The 27,872-nt window shown below is 36.8% G+C and overlaps 1 protein-coding gene across 2 annotated transcripts in view; it reads left to right on the top strand.

Annotated features, from left to right (window-relative positions):
• Positions 1–27,872, top strand: part of NRG3 (neuregulin 3) — a gene marked incomplete at its 3' end in the record, with an annotated part of 444,882 nt that overhangs the window by 369,486 nt on the left and 47,524 nt on the right. The window contains exon 4 of one of the 2 annotated variants that reach the window (XM_080620575.1): positions 4,021–4,044. In XM_080620575.1, coding sequence (XP_080476701.1) covers positions 4,021–4,044 — 24 coding nt within the window. Of the gene's footprint in view, positions 1–4,017; positions 4,045–27,872 lie in introns of both variants that reach the window. The other variant, XM_080620574.1, reaches the window with a different exon arrangement.

The raw sequence follows: 27,872 nt of genomic DNA, 5'->3' as shown, positions 1-27,872 counted from the left end.
TAGGTCACCACCACAACTTGCTTTCACCCCTTTGCCTCTACTGTGCAGTTCCCACTGCCATGCTTGTCTCTCACATGGACCTGCTGGGAGTTTCTTGCTGTTGTTAAGAGGGGACGAAAGCCATCTCCAAAACACATTTATTTTTGCCACAGCACTGTGAGTGAGAGTAACCACCAGATTGGTGTTTGGTCACCAAAAGGCAACCCAATGATGATCAGAACCTATTTCACATGTTTCTCCCTATCCTGCCTTTCCCTGCCACCCGCATGCAATGGGCACAGGGTGGGAAGAACAGCCCTGGGAGCCCTGGGGACTTGTCTCGCCACTGTTTCCAGCAGGGATTTTTCTGACCCCTTTACCTGTATGGGAATCCAGGCACTCCTCAGCTGAAAATGGCAAGCTGCAGTGTAAAGCCTGCACTTCAAGACAGCCAGCATTCACTTTCTACCTTCTGAAAAGAAGGCGTGTCATGGAGGCTGTCTTTGTCCAGGGCCAGCGCAGGTAAGGATTTGGAGTTGGAAGCAGTTGTCTTCTCTCCTTTCCTAATTTTTTCCAGCTGCAAAGATACATGGGATTTCGGTTTGTTCATGTTTTGTGGGTTTTGGTTGTTTTGGTTGGTTTATCTTTTTCCTGTAGCTAGTGGAGTAAACGTCGTAAAATGATAAAAACATTGACAGCCAAAGAATGGGTATGATTAATGACTGGTGACATTTCTTCTATGACCTTTCCCTGCCTAGTGTCCCCCGTTTACATGCTGAGTAGTTGGTAAACACCGTTGCTGCAGGAGCCATATTTTTATTAAAGAAAACAAGTTTCCAAGTTAGGGTTTTGGTAAGTTGTGAATGCAGCTGAATTTCCGCAGTGAGGGGGGAAAGGAAGGGAACAATGCGAGTACATTCAGGCTCTTAATATGATGTTTTCTTTTTCCTTTTTGCCTCTGAAGTCTCAGAGCAGCCTAAGCCGTGCTGTTGTTCCTGAGATCAGAATGCCTTTCTCTTTTAAACACAGAGGCTGACACTCAAACCAGGGAGCAAGGGGAAGAACATGGAGGATGGTTGTGTTATAGACTTTTCGCAATTTTAAAAAGAGGGGAGGGAAGAAAAAGACAAACCACCAACCATGGTCTATTGCATTTGAGTAGCGCTTGCATGATACCTGATGGCGTGAAAGGCTTGTTGACAATGTACAGTCCCAGAGGCGCTGCTGTCACCTGTGGTGTTTCCCATTGTACATCCAGCAGACGTCCAACCAAGCTGCCTTTGCCACGTACCAGCCACGGCTCTTCTGCCGCTGCTAGCTCTGGTGCAGCATCCATTCCCCAAACAGAAAGGTGAGCACTAAGGCAAACTCCCAGGCTTGGACACTGTTGCCATTGTACGAGGGCTGCGCCAGTGCCAGCACGTGCTGAATCTACAAGAATCATAATTTTATTATTTTCTATTCCCACATAGCTGTGTGAGCTTGTTGAACTATGCTTAATGATATGAATTGGCAGCTTGGATATTTCAGTGTACAGGTTTATCCGAGTAGGTATCCTTTCATCATAATTGGGTAAATCAGCTTTGTCAGCAGTATGTATTAGAGTGGTTGCTAAAGTTGCTTTCCAGGCACATGAGATATTTAAAATAAACAACCTGCCATGTTTCCACCCTCTCCAGTGGAATACATTTCCCAGGAAGGCTACAGACACCCTTGGCTGTCACTTACGTATAAGCCACCCAAAGATGAACTGAACTGAAATGCTTTTTTCCATCTTTTTAAAGGAAAAGTGTATTTTGAGAAAGTGGCTTTTAACCATGTTAGTGAACTCAGACTGCAAATGGAAAACTGGATAGCCCAGTTGGGAAAGGAGGATTGTTTTTCAGCTATTCTAGATTGACTTAAAAAATTATATTGAATGATCTTGATTAATGTGTGAATATCCTTAGCTCCTTGGAAAGCAGATTATGGTACTTCAGTCTGTGTTATATTTTTTTAAAGCAAGCAGTTGTTGACTGCATCTTGTTCCAGTCTACAGAAGGATGCAAGATGTGAATTTCATGCAGATAGTATCTGCAGATTTCACAGGTAGAGAAAATTACAGAATAAAAAAACAAATTACAAATCACTGAATATAGTATGTTGAATTCAGTTTTGGTATTTCTGATCTCATGCTCTTAGAAAAATTACATCCCTGTGTCAAATGTACTAGGGATGTTTGTACGTGATGCTTATACATGAATGCAAGAAAATGAATTAGAAGATTTTAATGTGGAATACATCTATGTATGATTCTGAGTCATGTATTTAATACCAAAAAGAAAGATTCATTTGGGTGTCACTAAACTTGCATAACGTGTCTTTCCTAACATCACGCTGCTAAGATATTTATACCACGTATCATCATCTTATGTTCTTTTCTTTTGAAATGCATATTGGGTCTTCTGAATGAAAATAAATGTTGAGTTTAGCAACTATTACATAGTTTTGTATGCTGAGTGAGCTGGGCAAGCTGATGTTCAATGCCCTCTACTGGAAGGATTCAAAGGTTGCAAAAGGCAAATCACTCCCAGCATTTTCAACAGAAACCCAAATATTTCACATTCTCATCACAGGTACCAGAGCTGACAATTCATTAGATAACGAGTTTAAAGTTATTATTTTATGTTTATGTTGGAAAATCTTCCTTTAACTTTTCTGTATCATTCTTAAGTGGGCTTTTGAAAGTTGCAGTACATTAGTTAATGGGACTGAGTGTTTCACAGAGCTCCTAGTAGTATCTCCTAGCTCCCTGCATGAGCCAACACATCAGTCTTATTCTGTCTTTCTTGTAACACTCCTGCTCTTTCCCTACTGCATTCCTCTGCATACACTGTGCTCTTGGAAACTTTGGCAAAATCATGCATTAATCTGTTCTGTATTAAGGAAATGTGACTATAAATTGAAATGAAGACAGATACAATGGAAGTATTTCGCTTTTATAATATTTTAAAGGGAAAAAAATCTTCTTTGCTCTTTATAATGCAGATTATTACCTCCCCTGGAAAAATGAAATATTTAATGTCTCATGTGAAACAGAATTGCATTTTGCAGCCTTTCTGAACAGCCTTCCACAGTTTCAGTTTGGACTTGAAGCTACTATTCCTTACACGCTTAGTTCTGAAAAGTCAGTTAGCATATTTTCTGTTGCTCTGTCCCTGCAGGATGGAAAGTTTATTATTCTATAACTGCCTAGCAACTTAAACATTCTTTCTATAAACTTAAAAATTAATAAGTTTTACATAAATTTAAGTCTACTTTGCACTAAAACATCTGTTAGAGATGTATACCCTAATTTGTCATGTGAAAAAGGGTCCTGAACATTTTGATTTCACATGGGGTAAATTCAGTCAATATTCTAAAAATGTTAACATTTTTGCTTCAGTTTTAAATGTGTTGGAATGACTGCATCATATCAGTCAGATGGCTAAGTAGAGAACACGGCTGCTCTTTCCTGAAGTCAGACTTTCTGTTACACAAGAGATAGCAGTTTTGCAATCACATTGGGTGCAAGTGTGCTGTAGTGAGAGCTGCAACACTCTGCAAAGCTTTCCATTCATCTCTTTAGGTTTTGATCTCTGTCAGAGAAAATGAAAGCAAGAACCTAAGTAATGATAGTGGTTAGCGTGTTGAGAGGGGAGTTTCAGGAGAAAAAGAAGAAAATGAAATTCCTGTAGATATCTGGCTGGAGACACTCAAGTCAAATGTGAATACAGTGAGTAAAGGTGTTCATGTCCTTTGCCAAATACACTTCTCTCTGTGACAGCTCAGTGTCCTATATTCAAGTCTTAGGATTGCCCTTCGAAGAGCAGAGTTCTGCTTTTCTTTTTGATCAGTACCCACACAATGAGGCCCTGACCCCACATTGTGTTCTGCAGCTCTGCCATACAAATATTGAGTGCTACCAGTGGTGATAAAGGTGAAATTTGCAGTTTAGTCTATTTCTAACATTTTTGTCTCTTTTCTTCTCCTTTCTTTTACATGCTTTCTTGAGTATAGCAGACCATTTAGGAATTGAATTCATGGGTAAGTTTTCATTTCCCCTCCTTTTACTTGCTCATATTTATCCCAAAGCACATGGAAGTTAATGGGAAGACTCCCATGACCTCCATCGGTGGATTCTGCATTTGGTTTCTGTTATATTTACTGATTACATTTGAAGTTATATGAAGGTTTTGGGGTTTTTTTTTGTTCACTGCCAGGTGGCTTTTAAAAACCACATAATGTTGTTTTGGTATTTTATTGTTGTTTAATGAAATGTAATATAAATATTATATGGCTATATAATGAGATTTGAGGAATAATATTTTATATGAGATTTTTTGAAAGATTTAATGGCTGTTTGCATATAAAGGAAATTAAATTTTAAATTAGATTTTTTTTCCTTCAGAATTTGGTGTTGATTACAATGTTAAATGTAACTGTTTAATAAGAAACATTTCATTGGCTTTTAACAGACAAACCAGTGGGACACTTTTAAGAAAAAGAACAAATATCTGTGATTCTGTGAAATAAGTTAACTTCAGATTAGAAGAAAGCTAACGCAGGAGTGAATAGTTGCTTCTTGTAATTTTGGAAAGGAAAAAATGATGTTGCATTGACTCAGATGCTGCCCTATGATGAGTTCATAGCCTGATGAAATGATAGGCTTAAATGATCACTGCTTCACCTCTCAGCTGGTGCTTTGCAGAGAACATAGGTAATTTCCTCTATGAAGCCAAGGTATGTCGTTAGCAGAGTTAGTGGACTGGTGCATCCTTTCTGTAAAAACAGTTTGCATATATCGTTGAATATGGCTGAAAAATCCAATCATAAAAAACTTGCAAATTTATATCAAAGTAATGAAAAAAATTGTTTTTAACAGCTCCTTTCGCTATGTTGAGTTTTACTTATATTTTTAGATTTCAAAATTAAAAATATGGTAGCCTAGCCATTGTAATTGGTGATACAGAGATTTTTTTGACAAGTTGAATATAAGTTGTCATGAAACCAATATGGTGATGAGTATTAACTGTGTGGCAGGCTGCATTAGCAGGAGGATAGCCAGCAGGTTGAGGAATTTTTTTCCTACTGCTTTTGAACTTGTGTGGCATACATAGAGTACAGTTATCCCTAGAGAACAGTTCTCTCTAGAGAACTGTTCTGTGATCTCCAAAAGTTTAGTGTTTCACTTCACTTTATGTAAAACTTCAAAAGTACTGGTGGAATTGATGCAAGTGTTTTCACAGACTTAAATAGACAAGCACAACTGGAAAATGGTTACTATAAAGGCTCTGCCATATATCCCAGTTTTACTGCTTAACTTAAATTGTATGCAGAAGTCTTGAGGCATACAAATTGAAGGACAAGCATATACATAAAAGAAACAAGGAATATATATAGGATACTTAGAGTGAGTCTTTCTATAGGAAGTAGGAAAGTGTTACCCAGGAGGCAAAGCTGAATTATTTTAACTTTATTATGAGTATTTTAGTTTTCTTTTGATTTTTCTTTTTTTGACATCACTTTAAAGCTTGAAATAAAACCAGTCCCTGAAGTCTTGGCTCAGGGTTGTCTTCTTATATGAGTAGCTTTCTTATTGTCTTATTTAATATTGAATATTTAATATTGAAACAGATCTTAATGGTAGAGAAACTAATGAAATCTTGCGTCTCAAGCCTGTAAATATTAAGACAGCAATCTAAAATGAGGATTGAGATGGTTTTCTGTGTGCTAGAAAAAAGCAAGTTCCAGAATCATATGCAAAAGTGAAATGCTTGTGCTTCTTAAAACCTCCTCCAGTCATTAGGAAAAATTACTTTGGAAATGTAAGCACATACAGAATCATTACTGCACTCATAGCAAAGGACACATCTCTGCCCTGTATGCAGAGAGATCAGGTGACAATATACTTATCAAATTAGGGCCACTGCCTTCCTCCATAATCTCCTGTGGCAGCCAGTTCCAGAGCTCAGCAGTTAAAGGCTGTGTACATTGCTTTTTCATTACCTGTTGAAATCCACTTCTTAGCAGATCCTTAGCTGTCACATGCAGGACTCGTTGAACAACAGTTATGCATGTTTATGTTCAGTTTATCTACTACACTGACTATCGTATTAACCACTGTCATGTTCTCACACCCTCTTCTCATTTTAGATAATGTCAGGTTATGATCCATACAACACTTAATATTGTGCCTTCTCAGACATGAATACCTGATACTTTAATATTGTTGCTGCTTTTGTTTTGCAGTGTCTGTTTCTTTGTATATGTAGTAGAGCTAAATGCAAGGATAATAAGGTGGCATATCTGTTTTAAAATGTTTCAAATATAGCAATGTATGCTTCGGATGTTTGCAGGTGCAGCTTTTCTTAAATTAAATGAAAGCCAAGTATGTGTTCAAGGGATAGTATGTCCTTAAAAAATTTAAGTGTTGTGATCAGAGTGGCCAAGCTTTGTGAAATTTCTGATTATAAGGAAATGGTTTACACTTTCTAGTACCTCAGGGAAACACTGAAAAAGAAAGAAGTCTTGTGTTTGATACTTGTGAGAGCTAGATTCAATTTCCCTCTGGTGTGATCTTCTGGAAAAGGCTTTGGGCAAGATATTTTAAACTCTCTGTGCCTTAGATTCTCAGTTACAATAATTTTTGTCAGCCTTTCTGCATTTAGATTCCTCAGCAATCTGTGGAATGTCTTTCAGTAGTGTGTAACACACAAATTTATGTCTTCCTTGCAAAAGGGTGCATACTTTGCTGCCTCCTTGCCTTTGCTCCCTGATTCCTTGAAAGAGAGCACAGCAGTGCATGGGCAGTACCCCTGGTCTGGATTAGTGAATGTGTCTGCATGGTTCCCAGTGTCTCACCAATGATAATACATACAATTTTATTTAAATTTCTAACAAAAAGGTAAGTAAACGCTATCACAATGTTCCTACAAACTAGAAATCTACTCGTATTAAGAGTTTCATGTCAATTGAAAACAGACTGGGTGTTGGTAATGCTCATGTGAGGCAGCAAGTTTGTAAAAAAAGAGAGATTGAAAGAAGCAGCTTTTATTCAATGAGAAGACTTAAGTGATGTACTGTTAGCATTAGATAGCATGGTGATATGAGTTTTTTGACCCAAGTGGTTAACTGCACTTCAGAGCTGAATGGTTTATTTTTGTCTGATGCAAAATGTGATGATGAAGCCAAATATCTTGTGATAGCCAACATGGGTGACCAGGTTACTTTCGTGCAACAGGTAGCACTTGAAAGCTGAGTTGTGAATACTGACATCTTCATGCAGTGAAATTGTTGCTTTAACTGCCATATTCAAGGAGATGCAAAGGCCTGAGAGTGATCTTTAGACATAAGTGTTCTGGGCAAAGAGCCAGTGCCCAAGACAAGAAGTCATCAGTTTTACTTATTTCTTACACTAGGAATGAGTAGAGTTAAGGTGTTAAGGGATGAAATGTGAAGGTGAGTTAGTATTGGAATAACCTGCTACACCATGTGAACAAACAAAACAATTTCAGCAATAGACCTACACCACTTAATCTATGATCCAGAATCTTTCTCTTTTGTTCTGTAGCAGTAATTTACAATGGACACAGTTGAAAATAAAATGCCTTAATAAAGTACAACAGGCAGGTTGCTACAGTTTTGGTGGAAATAGTCATTACATGAAACAGTCCTCGTCCTTAGGCTGCTTAGCAGTTAAACCAATATCAGTAGTGTAAGCAATTATGATGTGATAACCTGAATCTCCCCATGTGTGAACTGCTAAAATAATACTTGCTCTATTTATTATATTTAAATAAAGTTGCTATATTTAGTTGCTACTTTTACATTGCTGATACTTAGGCCTTACACAGGAAATAACTATTTTTCCTTAGAACTGGTTATCTTTTCTGGAAAAAGCAGAGCAGTTTAACTGGAGTCAGTTGAGTATGAATTGGAATATAATATCCTTGTAAGTGGTTAATCATTAAATACTCTTTAATTGAACAGAGCAATAAAGTAACTCAAGAATGAAATCCTATTAAAATTTATATATCTCCTTGCAAAGATTACAATGTGAAATATATTCAATTTTCCATATTCTAAGAATTTGTTAATATTGCAGAAGATGGTGCATCCTTTATTTTCCCTGTGCTGATTCTCACTGCCTCCTCATTGTGCTAAGACGGTTGTATGCCTAAGACTCCAGGAATACATGATCCGGTTAACTAAATTGACTCTGTGACTTTGTGTCATGCACTGTGACAGATGCATTTTGATTTTTCCAAATGGTAAAAGTTGGTTTTGCTGATGGGCAGCGTAAGCAAAACTGCAACAATTTAGTATTTTTCCTCTTTGTGAAGAAAAAAAAGAAAACAAAAGGCTAAGTTCATTAGTTCCTTCACAGCTCACAGAATGTGCAGCTAGTAAGCTGTCCTCTGAAACACATCTTGTAGCAGCAAACAGACAATGAAGATAAATAACCAGTGTTTGCACGGATTGTCCTAGCCTTAGTTACTATTTAGCAGCTCTTACCTGTTATAAAAACCCTGTAACATTACTGTCCTCAGTGGAGGAGAGGATGAATGTTCAATTACATGAGAAAGAATGTACATGTTCTAAAGGACATATGTTTAAAAATAAAGTTCAGTTTTCCCTCTGTTTCTTTTTTTAAAATATGAAGCAGATAGATCCTTTTCTGGCACACTGACTTGTTTTAGGCTCCTGCTTACACAAAATTATTATTACAGATTCTGAGCACAATCATCCTTCTGTACTATCAAAGCATATCTGTCTAATAATTATATTGTTAATCATAAGCATCTAAAATATTTCATCTTCATATATTGTAATAAATAAATATATAAATATTTACTCCATTAAATTCTTGAAGAACTAAGAGGGGCTATTCTGATAGTCATTGATACTTGCAATGTTTACTACCATTGCCATTGCTCCTTGAATCCCTTCGTGCTTCATGTCACCCCAAATTTTCATTACCTTCTTCTGATTTTACATTTTCAAACTTAGTAAAAGCTTTGCTCTTGGGACCTTGTCTTTCTGTTTGCTTTGTGAAATACCTGTCCTTTTTAAGTAAGCTGCAAAATAACAATAGTATCCTGAGGCCTAAAATGGCTTTAGATCTCCAGCACTTTCCATGGGATTCTTTTAGCTGGTAAGAAGAATCATCATCTCTAGCGAAGAGAGACATGAGCACCAGAACAGAGAGCCTTATAGAAACAGCTGAAGTCTGAGTGCTGTAAGAGACATGGATGAAGCAGAAATTCCTCAGGGGCTGGAGGAAGCTCTGGCAGTGGTTGTATCTGTTTAGGAAAACTCATCTCTTCAGTGAAAGTCAACGTGCACCTGCTGAACATGTTGCAGGTTGCCTTGCAACATCTTGGCTTAGTTTGGGGGATACGGCTTGCTTTATGGGAAGGAGAGATTTACCTGTTTTGTGGCCTAGCTACTGTCTTGTTTCAGTGCTACCATGTGTACTTTTATTGGTATGTCATTTTCCCAATTTATCTGCATTTTCTGTATTTGCAATGAACTGGGTTGGATTAATTTGTGTAATTTTTAAAAGGCAAGATTAAGATTTACTCTGTGGTTAACTTGTAAGTGCTGTTAATTGCCTGTTGTGCTTTATCAAAATAGTAATGCTGTGAACTGTGTGCAAAATATTGATTAAATAGTGTTGATATATGTAACTTACGCTGGCTACCTTCCTCTGTGTTCAGTTTCTTCTGCTTTCTCTAACTGAAGTTCATAGAACCGACTGGGTTGGAAAAGACCTTCAAGATCATCAAGTCCAAGCATTACCCCAGGACTACCAAGTCCATCACTAAACCATGTCACTGGGGGCCTCATCTACACATTTTTTGAACACTTCCAGGGATGGTGACTCAACCACTTCCCTGGGAAGCGTATTCCAATGCCTGAGCACCTTTTTGGTTAAGAATTTTTTCCCCGCATCCAGTCTAAGCCTCCTCTGGCGCACCTTGAGGCTGTTAACATCTTGGCCTATCACTTGTTACTTGGGAGAAGAGGCCAGACACCTCCTCTCTCCATCTTCCTTTCTACTCTTGTTAGGAACAAAAGTTACTAACCATTTGTGATGAAACGTATGGAAACTAAAAAAAAAAAAAAAAAAAAAATAACACTATGTTGACAAGTTTATAAAGCCAGAATTGGTCCACTTTTTCCTGTTTTGCTGGGGCCTGGGTTGGGAGGGCTGTAGTTGCATTGCGCAGATGTCAGTCTGAAAAGGTGGATGTGTATCATTGGTAGTGCTACATATAACCATTAGTCTGTCACAGCCAATGTGAATGTGTTCTGTGCATCCTTATGTGCTGATCATGGGGTACTAGTAAGGTCAAAGTGTTACCTGTGAATTAGAAAAAAAGAATTTGTGAAACCTTCAAAGTGGATACAAGCCTCCAGGTAAGTTTCCATTTGAAACCTAGTGCCAGATACAAACCTTTTCTGTATGGTGATGGTTTCAAGAGCATTCATGCTCTGTTGTCACCTTGGGGAGAAAGGATCTGTGCTTCAAGGCTGAATTTCAATTGAGGACACAGCATCTCACTTGCATAAAGAGGGGCTTTGCTGTATGTATGTTTGTCTATGTAAATTGTGTGTACATTCTAGTTTGGGATTTGGCATGTGCCCTAGGTTCCTGCATGGCTGGTGTATCTCAGAGGTAAACACTTTCCATCATGAAATACAGGTAATTGGATGACATAAACACTGAACAGACAGCTGTGTATTTAAATGTGACCTTATACCCAGTCAGCATTGTAACCTGCATTTTAAATGTGGTATTTAGGTAAATGCTTTGCTGAGGTTGAGGATTTGCGAAAACTGACACCACACAGGTGTGTTACTGAAACTTAATGACTTGCAGTGTTGAGATTTTACTCTTGGCCTTGTTTGGGCTCAGCTGCAGTTTAACCAGATGCAAAGATATGTAGACAATGACTTGCACATATTGTATGCTACTAAAACGAGCCTACCAAGGCAGAAGCGATACCTGCATGTCACAAGTGATGGGAGAGACAGCTGCCAGAAGACTTACCAGTGAGAGTTTTTATCTCTAATTGAGAGGGGACCTGGGAGGAGGCTTCCAAGTGGTAAGTACAATCCAGATGTGGCCATGTGAATGTGGAATCCATTTTTAAGGTATTAGGGGGTGAAGGGTTAATAGTAGAATGTTGCTTGCTGTGTACTGAAGTTATCTTGCTACCAGAAAAAAGGCTCCAAATGCCTGAGCTGGGCCATGTTTGTGCAGCCACAGTGAACTGGTGTTACTTTGTCCTTCTCCTGCTTGGAGGTGTTATGTAAATGTCAAGTTTCATTCAGTAAATGATGTAAGGATTCAGAAAGCAGAAGGTAAGTATCACAATAAATGTTCTATGATGGTGGTGTGCTTATAATGTATTTTATGGTTCTATAGAAAAATTGATGTTTCTGACAGTGAACTATAACTTTATATCCTCTATGCCTAGAATGAGTAGAGACAGTGTCCTGCCAGTAATTGCTGGAAGCAGAGGAAAAGGTAAGCAGTGTGGAAAAATTGACCATGTGCTGTGTAGAGTACTAGATTATTTTTTCATGTACTTTCTTTTCTTTTCTTTTGCAGGAGCTGTAAGATACTGGTACGTGGAGAAGTGCACAGATATCATTCCTACTCTGGCTGATTGTTTTTAATAAAGTTATTTTTGTGATAATTGAAAACTGTCTCATGATCCCATTTCCTGTCTCCATCAGCATCAGCTTTTCCTCATTTCAAAATTAACCTGTCTGTCCTGAAAAACAGTTTGTCCGGTTACCCAGGATATCTCTCATTATGTGCTTCTGACTAGACAGCACAATAGTTATCTGGGAAGCAAGCCTGAGTAGCAGAAAAGGAGGGAGAGGGGAAGAGAAACAAGTAATGTGTATTAGTGTGCATGTATTGTATGTTGAATTCCTAATAACAGTTTAAATAATCACAGAATTGCAAACTATTGAATGCAGATGACAGATGAGCTTTTCTGTCTACCAGTGCTGACTCTTCATCTTTGAATGGTGAAATTAATGGCCATAAGTTATTTTCACTTAGTATGGTTTCAGAATTTTCAGACACCATTTGGATCATGTTCATGTAGTTTAGTAGTAAATATAGCTGTGGTTTTATTGTATCATTCATTCAGTAATTCTCGTGTATTAGCATGATCCTTTTTTTATTTTTATGATAAGTTAATTATACTCCATGCCTACATTAGCAAGTAAACTCTATTGCAATATGTATTACTGTATGGTTATTCTTTCAGGTCTCTTGGTATTTAATGTTCAAATAGAAAGGAAAACCAAAATGGAAATATAAAAACCTGGTAAGGAGCGTAAAATGTGACAGTATTAAAATCCTCAGCCAAATTAACGGAAGCAATTTAATGTCTTCACTATTTGACAGGGAAATAAAATATAAAAAATCCCACTCAGAACAGATAGAGAAAAGCTAGACAAAATTAATTAGGCAAAGCAGTTTGTGGAGGAGATGGAAATAAGAGACAGTTTATTTACAATTAAGAGCATTAGTGCTTCTCTTGGTAGTTTCTCAAACATTGCTAACAGCTAGGACTGTAAGTTGTTTCCATCATTGAAGTAATGACCTTAGTCTCCAAATATACAAGCTTTTAAGTCATGAGAGGAACATGGAGTTAAACTGAGTGAAAAATTTCCGTACTACAGTGCCACATGGTGCCTTGCCTATGCCTTAAGGCTCCATCATGTGCAGTAGCCAGTTGCACTTGTAGCCTTTTGCCAGTCTGTGTGTCATGGGATAAGCACCAAGTTCTTCAGTGCTGTAAAGACTTAAGTATCTTTGTGCAAGCCAAGAATGCTTAAAATAGATGCCTACAAAGACTTTGGGTATTTTCAGAGTGCTAGTTGACTGGACATTTGGAGACTTGCAGTATTGAATTTAGTAAGGGTTACTTTTGTCTTACTCATGATTTCTGACTAAAACACACATCAAAGTGAATGGATATTTCAATATATAGTTCCTGTTATTTCTAATATAATCTACAGTTCTTGAAATCAAGATCGAGTGTGTGACTTGATTCATATGTGAAATGAGTTTGTTCTTTTCCTGATTGGCTTCAAATCATCCTGAACTGAAAACAGAAAAATCCATCAGCAGTAGTCAAAAACCTAGCATGTATAACTAATTTTGTGTAATTGTGCAAAGCTAGGAGTATCTAACTTTACTCTCTTGCACTTTCTTTCTTCTTCTTCCTGCCTTTTCTCTTTTGGCCATACCTCATTCTTTTCTTTTTTATATTCTCCTTCAGACTTCCCTTTTCTATTAGTTTCATGAGTTTACTGATCAGTGTGTGTTGCTGCTTACAGCAGTAACCACAGAATCAGTTGTGTCACAATTGCTCTTTCTTAGCTTTAAAGGAGAATATGACACACACACTGAAGTTTTACTTGTTTATAATTGTAATGTCCCCTCCTGTATCCAGAAGTGATACAGAATTTGAAAAAAGGGAGTTGAAACATACACTAACTTGCCAAGCTCATAATATCTGAATGCTTAGGAAATGAATACAGCAGTGTTAATACAGTTAATCAGCTTGAGAAAAACAGATGTATTTATCACTAGAACATATATTTGCATGGGATATTCATGAAAAGTACCAGCTACACCATTTTCTGTATTTATTCTACACTGTGCTCATTACTCTCATTCAACTAACTTAAATTTGTTTTCAGGATGATGATTTACTTCTGATGAGAAAAATTTAGGTGTCTTTTGTGCCATGTTTTTCTTTCACTCTGTAAGGTGGAGTCTATATACTGAATATAAAGCCAGCTGTGCTGGACATTTTGTACATTACAATGAACTGACACTGTAGACCTTTAAAATTGTTGAGCTATAAATAGCATGAAGTGCATTGTTAAAATGTGCACCAAAAAAAAAAAAAAAAAAAAAAAAAAAAAAAAAGCTTGACTAAATTCAAATTAATATCTTGCCTCAGTGAGAATAGCACTGTGACTCCTGCTGATTTTGCTGCATGAAGTTTCTTTATGCTTCTGTAGTTTGGGTAATGTGCTTAAGGCAAAACCAAGAAAGTGTCATAAGTTAACTGTTCATTTAATGAATGATGAACATAAAATCACCAAAACAAGTAAACATTTTATTTCAGTCATTTTTCTTGTAAATCTCTTTAGGCTGCTTTTAAAGCTTCTCTTGCCTGATGAAGAATCTCTTTTCAAGGTACTGTAGTAGCAGAGCATTCTTTCAATTGATAGTGAATCTTGTCTTGAAATAAGATGACTGAGCATTAGCGGGAAAAGGTGAGTGAATCCTATAAAAATCTTATAGATAAAAATCAAGCCATTTTTAATTAATTTATTCCAAGAAGTGACCTCAGAGAGAACTGATGAGAAAAGGTGGAAAACCTCAATGAAAATACAGAAGTTCTGGTAATTATTAATGATTTGCTGCATACCACTAGTGATTTGCAAAAACGATGTTGAAAAGGCAATATCTTACTTCTCAGTATTGGGTCAAAGTTTATTAATTGGTTGTGATGAAATTGGCATGGATAGGAAACATCTGAAAGATGATTAAAATGCATGCCTTTTCATTGGTGCTGCTTTATTCAACTGTTATGGCAGGTGTTCTATCAAGGGGTGAGTGATGTAATATGGTTGGTTTGCTTTTTCAAGTGAATTGGCATTTTTTTCTGTATCTCTTAGGACTCAGAAGTATTCATGTATCAGCTATTTTTATCATTTCATTGTCTCAGTACTTTATGGATTGGAATTAACATCTGCAGGACATGAATCAGTTTGGTAATCATCCCGTTCAGCCTGCTCATTAGTGTGCAGTGAGGAACTAACCGTCCTTGTGCAAAGAATATTGAGAATCACCTTTAAGTTTGCAGCTGTAACTTTTATTGTGGCAAACTACCTGGTGAATTTAGGATTGAAATGTGCTCCAAATACCTTGCTGCGTGTCTAGCCTGTGTTCCTGGATTCTAGTGCAACTCATAAGTGCAGCAAAAATGGGGACATAGTCTGATCTCTGTACCTTTTTGGTACTGCGAAGAATGTGGTAGGAAAACAGGTCACTTTTTCGGAAGGTCATTCCCTGACCCCTCTCCCCCCGCCCAGATAAGCTTAATTTACCCATTTTTTTTATAAATTTAAAGCTTTAATTTAAATTTGTAGAGTTCCTTCTCTTAATAAATATACTAACAAAAAAGTCATTAAAATACTAGTACGTTATTCCCTTGCCCTGGAATTATCTTCTCATAAATACATCCCATGATGTAATATTACTGTTTTCTCCCATTCTATACTCCTTTATAGTATCAAGGTGTATACCATCAATAATTTAATTTATTTTTTGTCATTTTTATTGCTTTCTCATTCTCTTTGATATTTTCGTCTTATTCTTCATTCCTTTGCTCTTAGTGTTCTAAAAAATATTGATGGTTGTGCTGGTAGCACAGCTGTGCTGATAGACCTGCTTGCAAGGTTTTCTGCTGTTCAAAGGTGTTTTTCCTTTATTTTTCATTGTTTGGCACACCTCTGTTTGCAGCCATCTCTTATTCCCTGATTAATTTGGCATTGCTATTACTTCTGCTGTTCATGTTATCTTTTTTTTTTTTCTTTAGGAAAAGTCTGTAAAGTTAAATTTTCTGAATTATTCACAAGCCCATATATGAACACCTGCATCTATTATTCAGAACTTCTTATTTTATTTCTTTTATGCTAAAGCCTAAACCCTCTTTTATAATTCATTAATAATTGTTGGCCTTCAGTATTTTCAGGGTTCTTTTTGCCAATCTCCCCTTTATCTCCAAGTCTTATCCCAACAGTCTTTTAGTTATTTGTGATGAGCGCTGCTGTACAAGGAGCTACATACTTGTTCAAATAATTTAGAAGATCCCTTTCCTCTTTGGTGACTGTCTTTAATCACTAACCTCCTTCTGCAATATATTTGAAGCGGCTCCTGGTCTATATTATTTACTAGCTATTACATATTATTTACTGGCATACATATCTTTTTTTATCTAATCCTTAATCTTTTATCTGAGAATATTACTTGGTAGTTATTGCCCTTTTAGCTTTAAAGAGGTAGTAATTAAAAAAAAATAAAAATATTTTCTTTTGCTTGATGTCATCTGTTTTGCTCCCTCATGTACTTCTTTATTTCTGTTCCATGCTTGTCTGAAAGTTCTGTCCTCTAGAACACTAGTTGGTGTGCCTGTAAGTCTTCCTGTTTATTTAAAAAGTATTTATTTAAAAAGTATATTGTACAGTGGAAGCCACAAAACCACTGAACAATTTGGGGTGGAACCTGAAGACCTGAATGTCTCTAGTCCAGCCTGAGGTCAAAACAGAGTCAACTCAGGTGGCACTAGGCTGCTCAGGGCTTTGTCCAGCTTACTCTGCACAAGTTCTCCAGGCAGCCTGTTCCAGTGTTTGACTGTCCTAATGGTAAAAGATTTCTCTTATATCCAGTTAAAATGTATCATTTTAATTTATTATTTGTGTAGAAATATTTTGGTATTTACATATTCAATTCTGTGCTTATTGTTGTGCTTTGGTAGGTAAAAAAGGAGTACTCAGTCATTGAAGTGCCAGGAATAGTAGGATTCACCATCAGTTTATTCATATTCTTTAAAGAACTTTTGGGTCTAGTGCAGCAGAATTAGAAACCATTTGAAACAGCTTCAGCAGTGCAGTCTAATCTTCAAAAAGCCTTAGTAAAAGAGTTACAAACTCTAGAGCATGCCATCAAAATAAGCTTGAAAAGATGTTTAAAGCACAGGCCTAGCTTTAGGCAAATGGACAAGTGCTTTTATTGATAGCCATATACTTTTGCAATAGCCTGAAACAGAAGAATATCTGTGAAGGGTCGATTAAGTCAGGATTGACTCATGATTCAGTGTTGAAAATCTGATAGGTTCTTTTTTGATTGCTCTTGTGCTGTTTTCTTCCTAATGTTATCTATATTTAAATTACTTTAATTGTATTGTATATTCCAAATTGCAGAACTGTAAGAGAATTTTAATAACTTTTAAAATAATTAAAATGCCTTTTTTGAAAATTTTTCTAGTTTCATATGTTACTCATCTTTCTGTTTCAGTGAATATTTGCATAGCAAATATGACTGTAGTATTATTAAAATGTTTTGCATAAAATATTTTATTACATCATTCTTCTTTTTATGGTGAGTGGTGGCAGTGAACAAGCAACTCAATAAATCCAAGTGAAGTTAATATTCTTTTTTTTTTTCTGGTGTTTCTATGACAACCAAAAGGAAGAAGAGGCTGATGAACTCCTTTCAGGGACACCTTTCCTTTCCTGCATTATTTTACATATTGGACAAACTTCTTTTTACAACACTTTTCATGAAGATGCCTATAAAACCACAGTTTTATTATTAATTATGATTATTATTTCATTATGTCATTCTGGTAGTACCCAGAAGTGCTAGTCACTTCCCAAGCAAAACAAGGGGCATGAATGTGCACTCTTCACCAACCTCAGAAACAAACACAAGAGATAAAAGAGTGCGTCAAGTTGGATAAGACAATAGGCTATAAGCTGGTTTTTGTAAGCTGCTGATCTGACTGCCAGTATGAGAATATTGCAATGCTCTGTGTTAGGTTGCACAGATATGCTCATGAAAGTGAACATACTTGGTTTTAACCTGAGATAAGTATGCATATTGGCTATAAGCTTGGGAATTACTAGTACAAGTGAAATAGGTTATGCGATCAAATGGTAGTAGCTGAAATATGACAGATGCAAACCTTGACTTCTAAGATACTTTAAGATCACCTTATAGGTGATCACTATGCCATTCTGCATTGATATGATTTAACAACCTGCGTAATGCCTTTATGTTACATTTCCACATTCATAACATTTGCTGTCTTGTTTGCATTCAAGATGGTGGTGTAGTTGCTGGCTTTTGTAACAGAAAAGGTGGGTAACACAGCATTCCACTGATGAAGTGAAATGGTAATGCAACTTCAGGGAGTCATCAGAAATACTAGCTATGATCCATTTCCAAAACCACATGATAGCAGGAGGATATCTTTATACTTTGGGACACATTTCTATAGTCACTTAAAAGTGCTATATAAATCAGGAATGCTGTTTTACAGGACTGATTGAGAATGTTTTTTAGTTCATTGTACAGTCTGACAGATCAGTTTGGGTTTTTTAACACTCTGCAGCACCCAGCGCTGTGGATTTGCTACTGTAAACATGTTCATAATGTGTTGGAGAATCTATTGATAACGTACTAATTTATGCAGCTGGAAGTACAATAGTACAAAACATCGACCTCATTAAGTTTTTTGTTATGTGTTTTAGATAGTCTTGAGCACTTATGGCTAAGTTTTTTGTTATGTGTTTTAGATAGTCTTGAGCACTTATGGCTTGAACCAGTACCAAACTGATGATTATTTTGAGATTATTTTAGTAAGAGTGGGTTATGGAAGTAAATATGCTCTGAAGAAAAGAATATTTTTTTGTAAATGGAAGATAAGAAACTTGGGAAATCTGTTTCAGCTGCTTAAAGGGAAACAGTTTTGCAAATTTGAAATTCAAAAGAATGCTATCAAATATTTTGATGTCTTAAAAATGTATTTTTCCCCTTAACCATGATAGGCAGTTAAAAGACAGAAAATAATATGTTTTTTCCTTTTTTTTTTTTTTGTCTCTTTCTGTATTGTAGATGTTGATTTCACACACACACCATCATTTAACTATGTTTTATTCACTAAGCAGTCTGAATACAACCCTGTGAGCTTTTTTAGTTAGCCACCCAAAAAAATCATGGAAGATCTTTCCATTTTGCGTTAAATGCCAAAGGTAACCTTTTATGCTTTTAATGATAGTAACTGTATGCTAGATTTGTTTGGGGTTTTTAAGAAAAGTTTGTCCTGCAATTTGGTAGAGATATTTGATGGTACAAAACTCTTGCCATCTTCAGTTATAGCTGACTTGTTCCTGTGTGGGAATAGCACAGAGCAGTATGTCAAAGGCCCGAATAATCCCCTACACAGCAGAGGGCTGCCAGCTAGTTGCCAGTGTTTCCATTAGTTTCAATGAAAAGGTGAGCTGTTACAGTTGCACAGATGAGAAAATAAACAGAATTTCACGCAGGGATGAATTGAATGAATGATGGGAAGGAACAGATACAGAATTTTGACCATAATTTTACATTCTAACTAGGAAGAAATCAATCTATTTTTGAAGAGTTTGGTTCTACTGTGTTCCTGGCTATGATAAAGTGCATGGTTGAAAACTGATTTGAAACTGTATAGCTGATGAACAAAAGTAATTTCAGATAACATGTGTGCTCATTTAAAAATTGTCTCTGAATTGAATATAAGTGATTAAAAGAAAATATATATCAAAATCATAATTTTGTGACCCAGGTACCACAATAGATTCAAACCTACTTTCCTGATAATAATAATATCCAAGAAGTACTACAATTGTGATTTGTTTATGTAACCTGATATGCATATTTTTTTATCATTTTACCTGTCAACAGAGCTTCCTTTTATTCTGGTGGGGACTGAAAGATGTAACCTGCAAGTGAATCTCTATCTTACGAAAATTTAAGTGGCTAACTGTATCAATACGTGACTGTATTAGATGAAGCAAAGCTGAATTCCTGACAGGAAATCTCAGAAGAATCAGTTCTAATGAACTAAAATATCATTCAACTAAAATGAAATGAAGTTTTTAATGGAAAATGACTGAACTCATGATTAATTTTTGTCTGTGAAAATACCTAAACCAGATATCTAGAGTATAGATTCCTTTTATGTTTTCCTATGCTGGCTTCTTTTTTTGCTAAAGCATCTACACATACATTTAATGCAAGTCACATTTTTTTCATTTGTGTTATACACAAACATACAGAAAAATCCTATACTGTACAATAATAACAATTTATGAAAGTACATTTTCGTTCCCTTAAAAATGCTATTAATATGGACAGTCATGTGATGGATGCTCTGCTTCTTTCTTTCTCTGCACAGAAAGCAGAGAACAAAAGTTTCAAGTTGCCTACTCCTATGCAGTATTACAAAGGAAAATAGTTTCTTACAGTAAATTCAGTCATCCTCTGTTAATAAGTTTTTTATTACTCTAAAAATCATTTGCTGTTACTCTAAAAATCTAAAGTACCATGGAAGTGAGAGATTATGCAATTCATTCTTTTAATGTTGTTGAATTAGAAGACTTTAATTACCAGGTTGAACCAGTCATACATACTTCATTATTAGAGAAAGTCTTATCCTTCCATTGTAATGTTTGGCCATAGTGTGATAGCTATAACTAAAAATTTACTTCCTTCTCTAAGAGGGACAATGTGAAGGCAACCTACTGATATAGGGATGCCTTTTGATTTTTAGAGGACTTTGTAGAAGGGTTCGCAGTTACTTAACAACAGTACCCACCTGCTTTTTGGAGTGCCTATTTATGCCCCACCCAGGTCCTTCCCTGAGGCCAAGTGCACATAAGCTCAGCAGCTTTCTGGCATCCGCCTGCTAAATGCCGCTCTTGCCACGCATTTTCTGTGGTGTAAAAATGATTTTGGCAGCTGTGCTTTTATTCCTTCACCTCCCTGAAGATGCAAAATTGCTATGCTCAGTAGCTGAGCTGCTCATCCACTTGCCAGACACGCCAGGGTATGTTCATGTAACTCCAAGGGTAGGTACAAGTGTGATTTTAATGGTCATAGTAGGTTCAGCACTTATAGGTAGAGTTGCCTGCCTTTTTGTGAAACTGCTGATAGATACTTTTTGGCTCAGCATAACCTATTTCCATAGCTGCCTGATAGGGAATATGCACTGTGCTCCTTTATGACTGTATATCCCCCGCTATCTGCTTAGTTTGTCTTAGGTAGTATTATAAAGAAACAGTTGAAGCTGTGTCCAAAAGCATACCTTTATATCCTTTATATACGTCAGAATACCTTTATAAGAGAAGCAAATTCCATTCGTTTTACAGTTTGCGTTTCACTTGGTGTTTTCAAGAACATCTGTTATTAATACAGTGAAGAAATAATGTTCTATTGTCCAGAATACTGTGTATGACTTGTCTGAGCTCTTCTTTTTGCTGCTGCACCTTTCTGCACGTACTGCTGAATTTCATCTTTTTAGGGAGGAGACAAGTAGAGTCTGAAAAACACCCTCACCTGCTGGGTTACTTCCCAGGATTGTTTGCTCGGCATGGAGCACAATGGATCTGAATTGTGAAACTCTGTAATCCCTCCTGTTGACCCATTTTGTTTGCCAAATCGATTAAGACAGAAGCTGATGTAGGCAGAAATAGCAAAGTTTAAAGCAGAGGAGAAAGTCCAGCACCTCTTCAAGAAAATAAGGAGAAACCAGTTCAGGGTTGGTTAGGAGGCAATGTACTTGGCTGGAAAAGGCAGCAGTAATCCTGTGAAACATTGTGATTCTGTTCTTGTAGATGAAAATTATTTGTTTCCCATTGTTTCCCTAAAAGCAAAGTCTAGGAATGAAGTCTCTCATGGCGAAAGTGAAGCCAGGAGTTTTGCTGTGGAAAAAATTCAATGTGTTATAGACAGTCTGCTTCTGAGGCAGAAAATCAGTGTTGTCTGGGGGAAAACATCAATAAATTGTGCTTTATGTGAAAGATCAAGAGAGAAATGACGGTTGTTCTAGGGTGGATGGTGACCTATAGTATATTGAACTACTGCAAGCTTCTGCTTTTACAAACATGAGAAAGTTTCTTTTTCTTGCTGTTCTGTATGGGAGATAGGAACATCTGATTCAAAGTAGTTCATGGCTTTGGACATGTACCATCTGTAAATGTACTATTGCTAATTTTCGTATTGGGATTTAATTAATTTTGCATTTCATGTGATAGTGTTTCTTGTGCATATTTTGTGCGCATTTATGGTATTGAAAACAGACTAATATTTTTTCCTTATTTAGTTTCTGTCATATTGTGCATTCTTTTATTTAGATTTCCAGCTTGCCCAGATAAAACTCATTGCTCCCTTATGCTACAGTATTAATACAACCTAAGTATATTGTCATTATTTAATAGGCTTTATTAATGGATAATTATGCTGAACATCTACTAGAAGGCTATACAGGTTTTTAACTTATAAGATTATTGTGTTATATAATTCAAAGCCATAAGAGCAGTCCAGTTTCAAGGAGAAATGTAAACTTAATCACTAAGGAAACATCTGCTTATCTATCATGGATGGCTTGTAGGGTGAAAGCATGCTACGTGGTGCATAGAGGACAAATTACGCAGTACTTGCAGCATGAAGGAATGAAGCAACATCTCCAGAAACAAATACAGAAAAGAAGCCTGCATTTATTAACTGACTTTATTAAGTGAATGAATCTTGCTCATGAAGTGCCATGAACCTTCTCTGTACAGAGATGTGCATCGCCATAGAAAGTACAACTTGAACTTAATAGGAAGATTTTGCTATTGATGCTGAGAGAAGACTTGGTAAATACCTTCAACAGAGGTACGCTCACTTATTCACTTTGAGGACCTGTCCCTCTTGATTAAAAAGGAGCAGAAAAAATCTGACCATGCAAAGCCTGCTCCATACCTAACCCAGAGTCAAAATGAATCCTTCATGTGTAGTGTAAAACTGAACTGAACAACTATGTCATGTAACCAGATCTTCTGCAGCATGCTCTGAAAGGCAGTGTCATGAGAAGAGCATCTCAGAAGACTGAGAAAAGGCAGCAAAATAAGCAATTATAGCAAACGTTTTTTAGTTTTATTGTCTTGAGTCATGCCAGAAATGTTGCTAGTGAGCAACATTTACTAAAACTGTTATCAATTTAACTTTGGAGTATTTCATAATCTAAACCTTGGCATTGTCTTTTTATTAGGAAAAAGGCTTAAGTGACTATGAAATATAATGAAAAGCCATAGAGAGGGCTTGCACACAATGAAGCTGCTAATCCATTGGAGACCTATGTAGGAAACTCATTTTTCAGTGATAGCTTAGAACTTTGAAGGTTATCAGGACCTTTCATCTTCTAGTCAGCTTTCTCTGAACTTGAAGCCCTATCTATGCAAAGTACATCCCATCAAATATATTACAAGCTTGAGGTGTAGAGACTAATTTATTACTGCTTTCCCTCAAATGCTTTAGATCTTCGTAACTGTTTTTTGTTTATGTATTGTAAGAGCCAGAATGAAAATCCAGGACATTAAGCACAATACAACCATGTTGCATGCCCCAGAGAGTTTATTGTGCAAATTGTTAAATGCTATTCAGACAAGGTAGTTTTGACACTACAAACATACAGATACATATTTTTCTCAAACTAAAATCAAAGATCCGGAATGATCCAGTAATAGCAGGAAAGCAATGTTTTCCTCTCAGGTTTGCTTTTTTTCCATAGGAATCTGTTCATCTGATTAACCACGAACCAGAACAGTACCTGCACTTCACTTTAATATTTTATTTCCTATAATTTATTCTTTTTATTTAGCACGGAAGAGTCTGAGCCATAAGAAGGTGTCTGTGACAATACTCGGTGGCTTTGACACGTGAGCTCAGGCTACTTTTGTTTAGTCTTGCAAACAGTAAGGAGAATACTTTGCTTTGTGACAGAAAAAGTATCACAGTATCACAGTATCACAGTATGTTAGAGATTGGAAGGGACCTCAAAAGATCATCTAGTCCAATCCCCCTGCCAGAGCAGGAACACCTAGATAAGGTCACACAGGAATGTGTCCAGGCGGGTTTTGAATGTCTCCAGAGAAGGAGACTCCACAACCTCCCTGGGCAGCCTGTTCCAGTGTTCTGTCACCCTCACTGAGAAGAAGTTTCTTCTCAAGTTTAAGTGGAACCTCTTGTGTTCCAGTTTGTACCCATTACCCCTTGTCCTATCATTGTTTGCCACTAAGAAGAGCCTGGCTCCATCCTCGTGACACTCCCCCTTTATATATTTATATACACTAATAAGGTCCCCCCTCAGTCTCCTCTTCTCCAAACTATAGAGACCCAGCTCCCTCAGCCTTTCCTCATAAGGGAGATGCTCCACTCCCTTAATCATCTTAGTTGCCCTGCGCTGGACTCTCTCCAGCAGGTCCCTGTCCTTCTTGAACTGAGGGGCCCAGAACTGGACACAATATTCCAGATGCGGTCTCACCAGGGCCGAGTAGAGGGGAAGGAGGACCTCTCTCGACCTACTGACCACCCCCCTTTTAATACACCCCAGGATGCCATTGGCCTTCTTGGCCACAAGGGCACAGTGTTGGCTCATGGTCATCCTGCCGTCCACTAGGACCCCCAGGTCCCTCTCCCCTATACTACTCTCTAACAGGTTATTCCCCAACCTATACTGGAACCTGGGGTTGTTCCTGCCCAGATGCAGGACTCTACACTTTCCCTTGTTATATTTCATCAAGTTACTCCCTGCCCAACTCTCCAGCCTGTCCAGGTCTTGCTGGATGGCAGCACAGCCTTCTGGCGTGTCAGCCACTCCTCCCAGCTTAGTGTCATCAGCAAACTTGCTGACAGTACACTCAATTCCCTCATCTAAATCGTTGATGAATATATTAAATAATAGTGGTCCCAATACTGACCCTTGAGGCACTCCACTAGATACAGGCCTCCAACTAGACCCCGCCCCATAGACTACAAAAGTGAACCCCAGTAGCATCTAAGAGGATTTAATTATTTGAAAGGAAATTTTAAAAAAAGCCTGTTGGCAGAATTTGGAGTGTCTGCTGCTGAACATTGCTCCTTTGGTTTGAATCTTGCCATTCATAACTACACACTACCAATGATCGCTCTGGGAGCTACATCTCAGTGTTTACTGAAAATGCCCATACCAGGCACTTTAATACAGCTGTGAGTGAAAGCAGTATTTGTGTGTCCCCAGATTCATTTACTGGTGACTAATCATGTCATGCAAAATGTGTTACTGCCGTTCTGCATCTACACTGCTGTGCCTGCCCATCAGCAGCAGTTAACTAAGAAGCACAACATAAATTAGACACTTAATTTAAACCAAAATGCAGCTGCATTCATTAGGCTCCTTGGAAAATCTCATCTATTTAGGCTAAATACTTTCACCAGGCTTTTTGTCTGGGGTTTGGTTTTTCGGTTTTGTTTGTGTTTGTGGGTTTTTTTTGTTTGTTTTCGTTTTTTTTTTAATAATTAAAAGTATTAATTCTGAACCTTTGACTAAAGTTTGAGATCTGAAGTTTTTTGGGGAGAAGAGGTAGGCTGTTTGGTTTACAGTTTTTTACTGAAAATCTAATATCCCAGCTGGGGACAATAACTTCTATGAATATATTTTTGGCTTTTTAACTCTTACTGCTGTTCCTTCCTTCCACAGAGCTTCAAATATTGTTATGATCTCTATCAGACATATTATTGTGGGAATTTGTATAGATCCTGCTTGCCCAGGAGTACTGAAAAGTGCTATAAACCAGAGAGTACATGTTTTTCACTTATTGTTTAGCTTGAGTCATTTCCCTGTATCAGAGGTGCTGACGTCTGCCATTCAGTTGAAGAGTTGAAGGCTGTGACACTCTTACAAATAGTTAGCTCTTTTGGAAAAAAAAAAAAATAAAAAATCAGTGATTTGTGTTTAAAATATCTGAATTGGGTTGATTGGATGTCACTGATCATGATGCCAGAATGATGGCTTAACTGAACTTAACTGAATGTGTTACATACTGCTTAACTGAAATTCTCAGGATAAAGCTATGCTCTCTAAATTATGAACTGAAATTTCTCTGCTCACCAACCGAGTTCCTCCTAACTGTATTCAGATAGAGTTAGCATCATGGTGGTGGGAATGATTGGAAGGACACATGCCCTGGGGCCAGAGTGAGCTAGTGGCATTTATTCCTGTGATGCTGTACAGAGGAATTCCTTGCATGCCATTAAAGTATTTACCTGCATTAGAAGTAAATGAAGTCTTGCACTTGGCAGATACAGAAACTTATTACAGGAGCAGATGTTGAGACAGACTGTGAATTTTACTTCTGTGCCAAAGAAGACAGTAGATGGGAGAGAAGAGGGTATGTAGCAGGATGGATTCTTTCTAACTCATTCATTTGCTAGCCACAGGGGTTTCAATGGACACTGCTTCCTTTTCAGTACCCCAGAACCCTGTGGCTGGGAATGTGGATTCCTATTCAAAGAATGGGGTTTCTGTGATTCTCAGTTTTCTAGAAGGGATCCTGACATATCTCTGTGCTTTGTTTTTTGGAAATAGTGTATTTACCATGTTCCATCTCGTACAATATGAAATGTACATCTAATAGGAACTTACATGTAAACAAATTAAAATCTACCTCAAATACTTGGAGTTCTAGAAAAATTGTGCCACCAAGTGCTGGGAAAAGAGGATTTTCACAAGTGATGCTAATTCATCTCTTCCTTTTGTCAAATATTTAGAGAAAATTTTAATCAATCTGCTCCTCAAAAAAATATTGAAAAGGTCATACAAATTAATATCCAATTTTGAAACAGCATTTGCATTAAAAAAAATACAGGAAGGAGATGCACATCTCACCAGAATGGAGTGCAATAACAGTTAAGTTAAAAATAATTAGGATATAAGATAAAAAGTATTGCTTAATATGTGTAAAGTACAATTTTCAGAAAATACATGAACTCAGTTTTTAATCTGTCTCTTCAATTAGTATACAGGTATACAGGTTCCTACTAGGGGTTCACTTTTTTTAAATTAAGGGGAAAAAAAGCTATTCAATACAATCCAAGTAGTTTACCATGCATGCATTGCATGGTAAACCAAGTAAATTGATTATCTGCATCTCTGAAATAGCTTCACTTGCTCATTAGTGGTAATTACTGCTCATTAGTGAAAAAAGTTGTAATCGATGTGTTAATGTCCCAGAAATAGTAACAAAACCTCATGTCCCTAGTGTAGCATTTGTCTAAGGTTCTCCTCCCTTAACAGGTCACTTAAATAGCTCTATAGTTTATTGCCTGATAATACTTGCTACAATTTAAGCTGGAAAATCGTTTTCTTCATAACTTCTCATACATCATGTGCCCATAAATTTCTGAAATGTTTCCTTCAATGCTGTGTTTTTCTCTGGAGGGGATTTTTTTTTTTTTTTCTTTTCAACATATAAAAGTATTCAGTGGTATTTTATTCAAAATGTCTAAGCACTGCTCACTCTGCACCAATCATATATAAAATATATATATGTATATAAGAATACTTAATGGTGGTATTTATAGTTTCCCATAGACTTGAAATGTTTCAGTAGAGAAAGTTTAACAGCGTACAGTTTGACTGAGGAGGTAAAATTTATTTATTTATTGGATTTATTCAAATGTGTTTTTTCCTCTTCCTTGTTGCAACTTCTGTGAGCTGCTAAATAGCAGAGCTATTGCTGACATTAGGCTGTTTGATTAACATAAAAAGGCTTTTGCCTCATTTCATATCTGAATATTTTTGAATATGTAAAAAAACTTTTATTTCATGCTGGTTTACAAAAAAAAAAAAAAAAGAAAAAGAAAAAGTTGGTTGTATTGCTGAATGTATCTGTAATCTTTAATTTTATGGTAAGAAAAGAGTAGTTTGTGCCTCCTAAGGAGGAGTAGATGGTACTGTTGCTTATATTTAAAGAGATTTTATAATATTGCAGAGTTCTTCAGTCACCAGTTTTTTACTGGAATCATAATATAAACTGATTGCTTTAGAGTGGAAATTTTGATACTGAACAAAAACATATAGTAATCAAAGTTACTGATAATAGCAAATAAAGCAAATCCTAAACTAAAAAAAAGATAAAATTCTGGGCTATGTTGAATTCATAGCTCTCGCAAGGTTCTTGTGTCCTAAGATTTCTTTTAT

The sequence above is a fragment of the Psittacula echo genome (assembly GCF_963264785.1).
Source record: "Psittacula echo genome assembly, chromosome: 6".
In the NCBI taxonomy this organism is placed as follows: Eukaryota; Metazoa; Chordata; class Aves; order Psittaciformes; family Psittacidae; genus Psittacula; species Psittacula echo.
The sequence above is the reverse complement of the archived record's forward strand: the minus strand, read 5'-3'. Positions and strand labels throughout refer to the sequence as shown.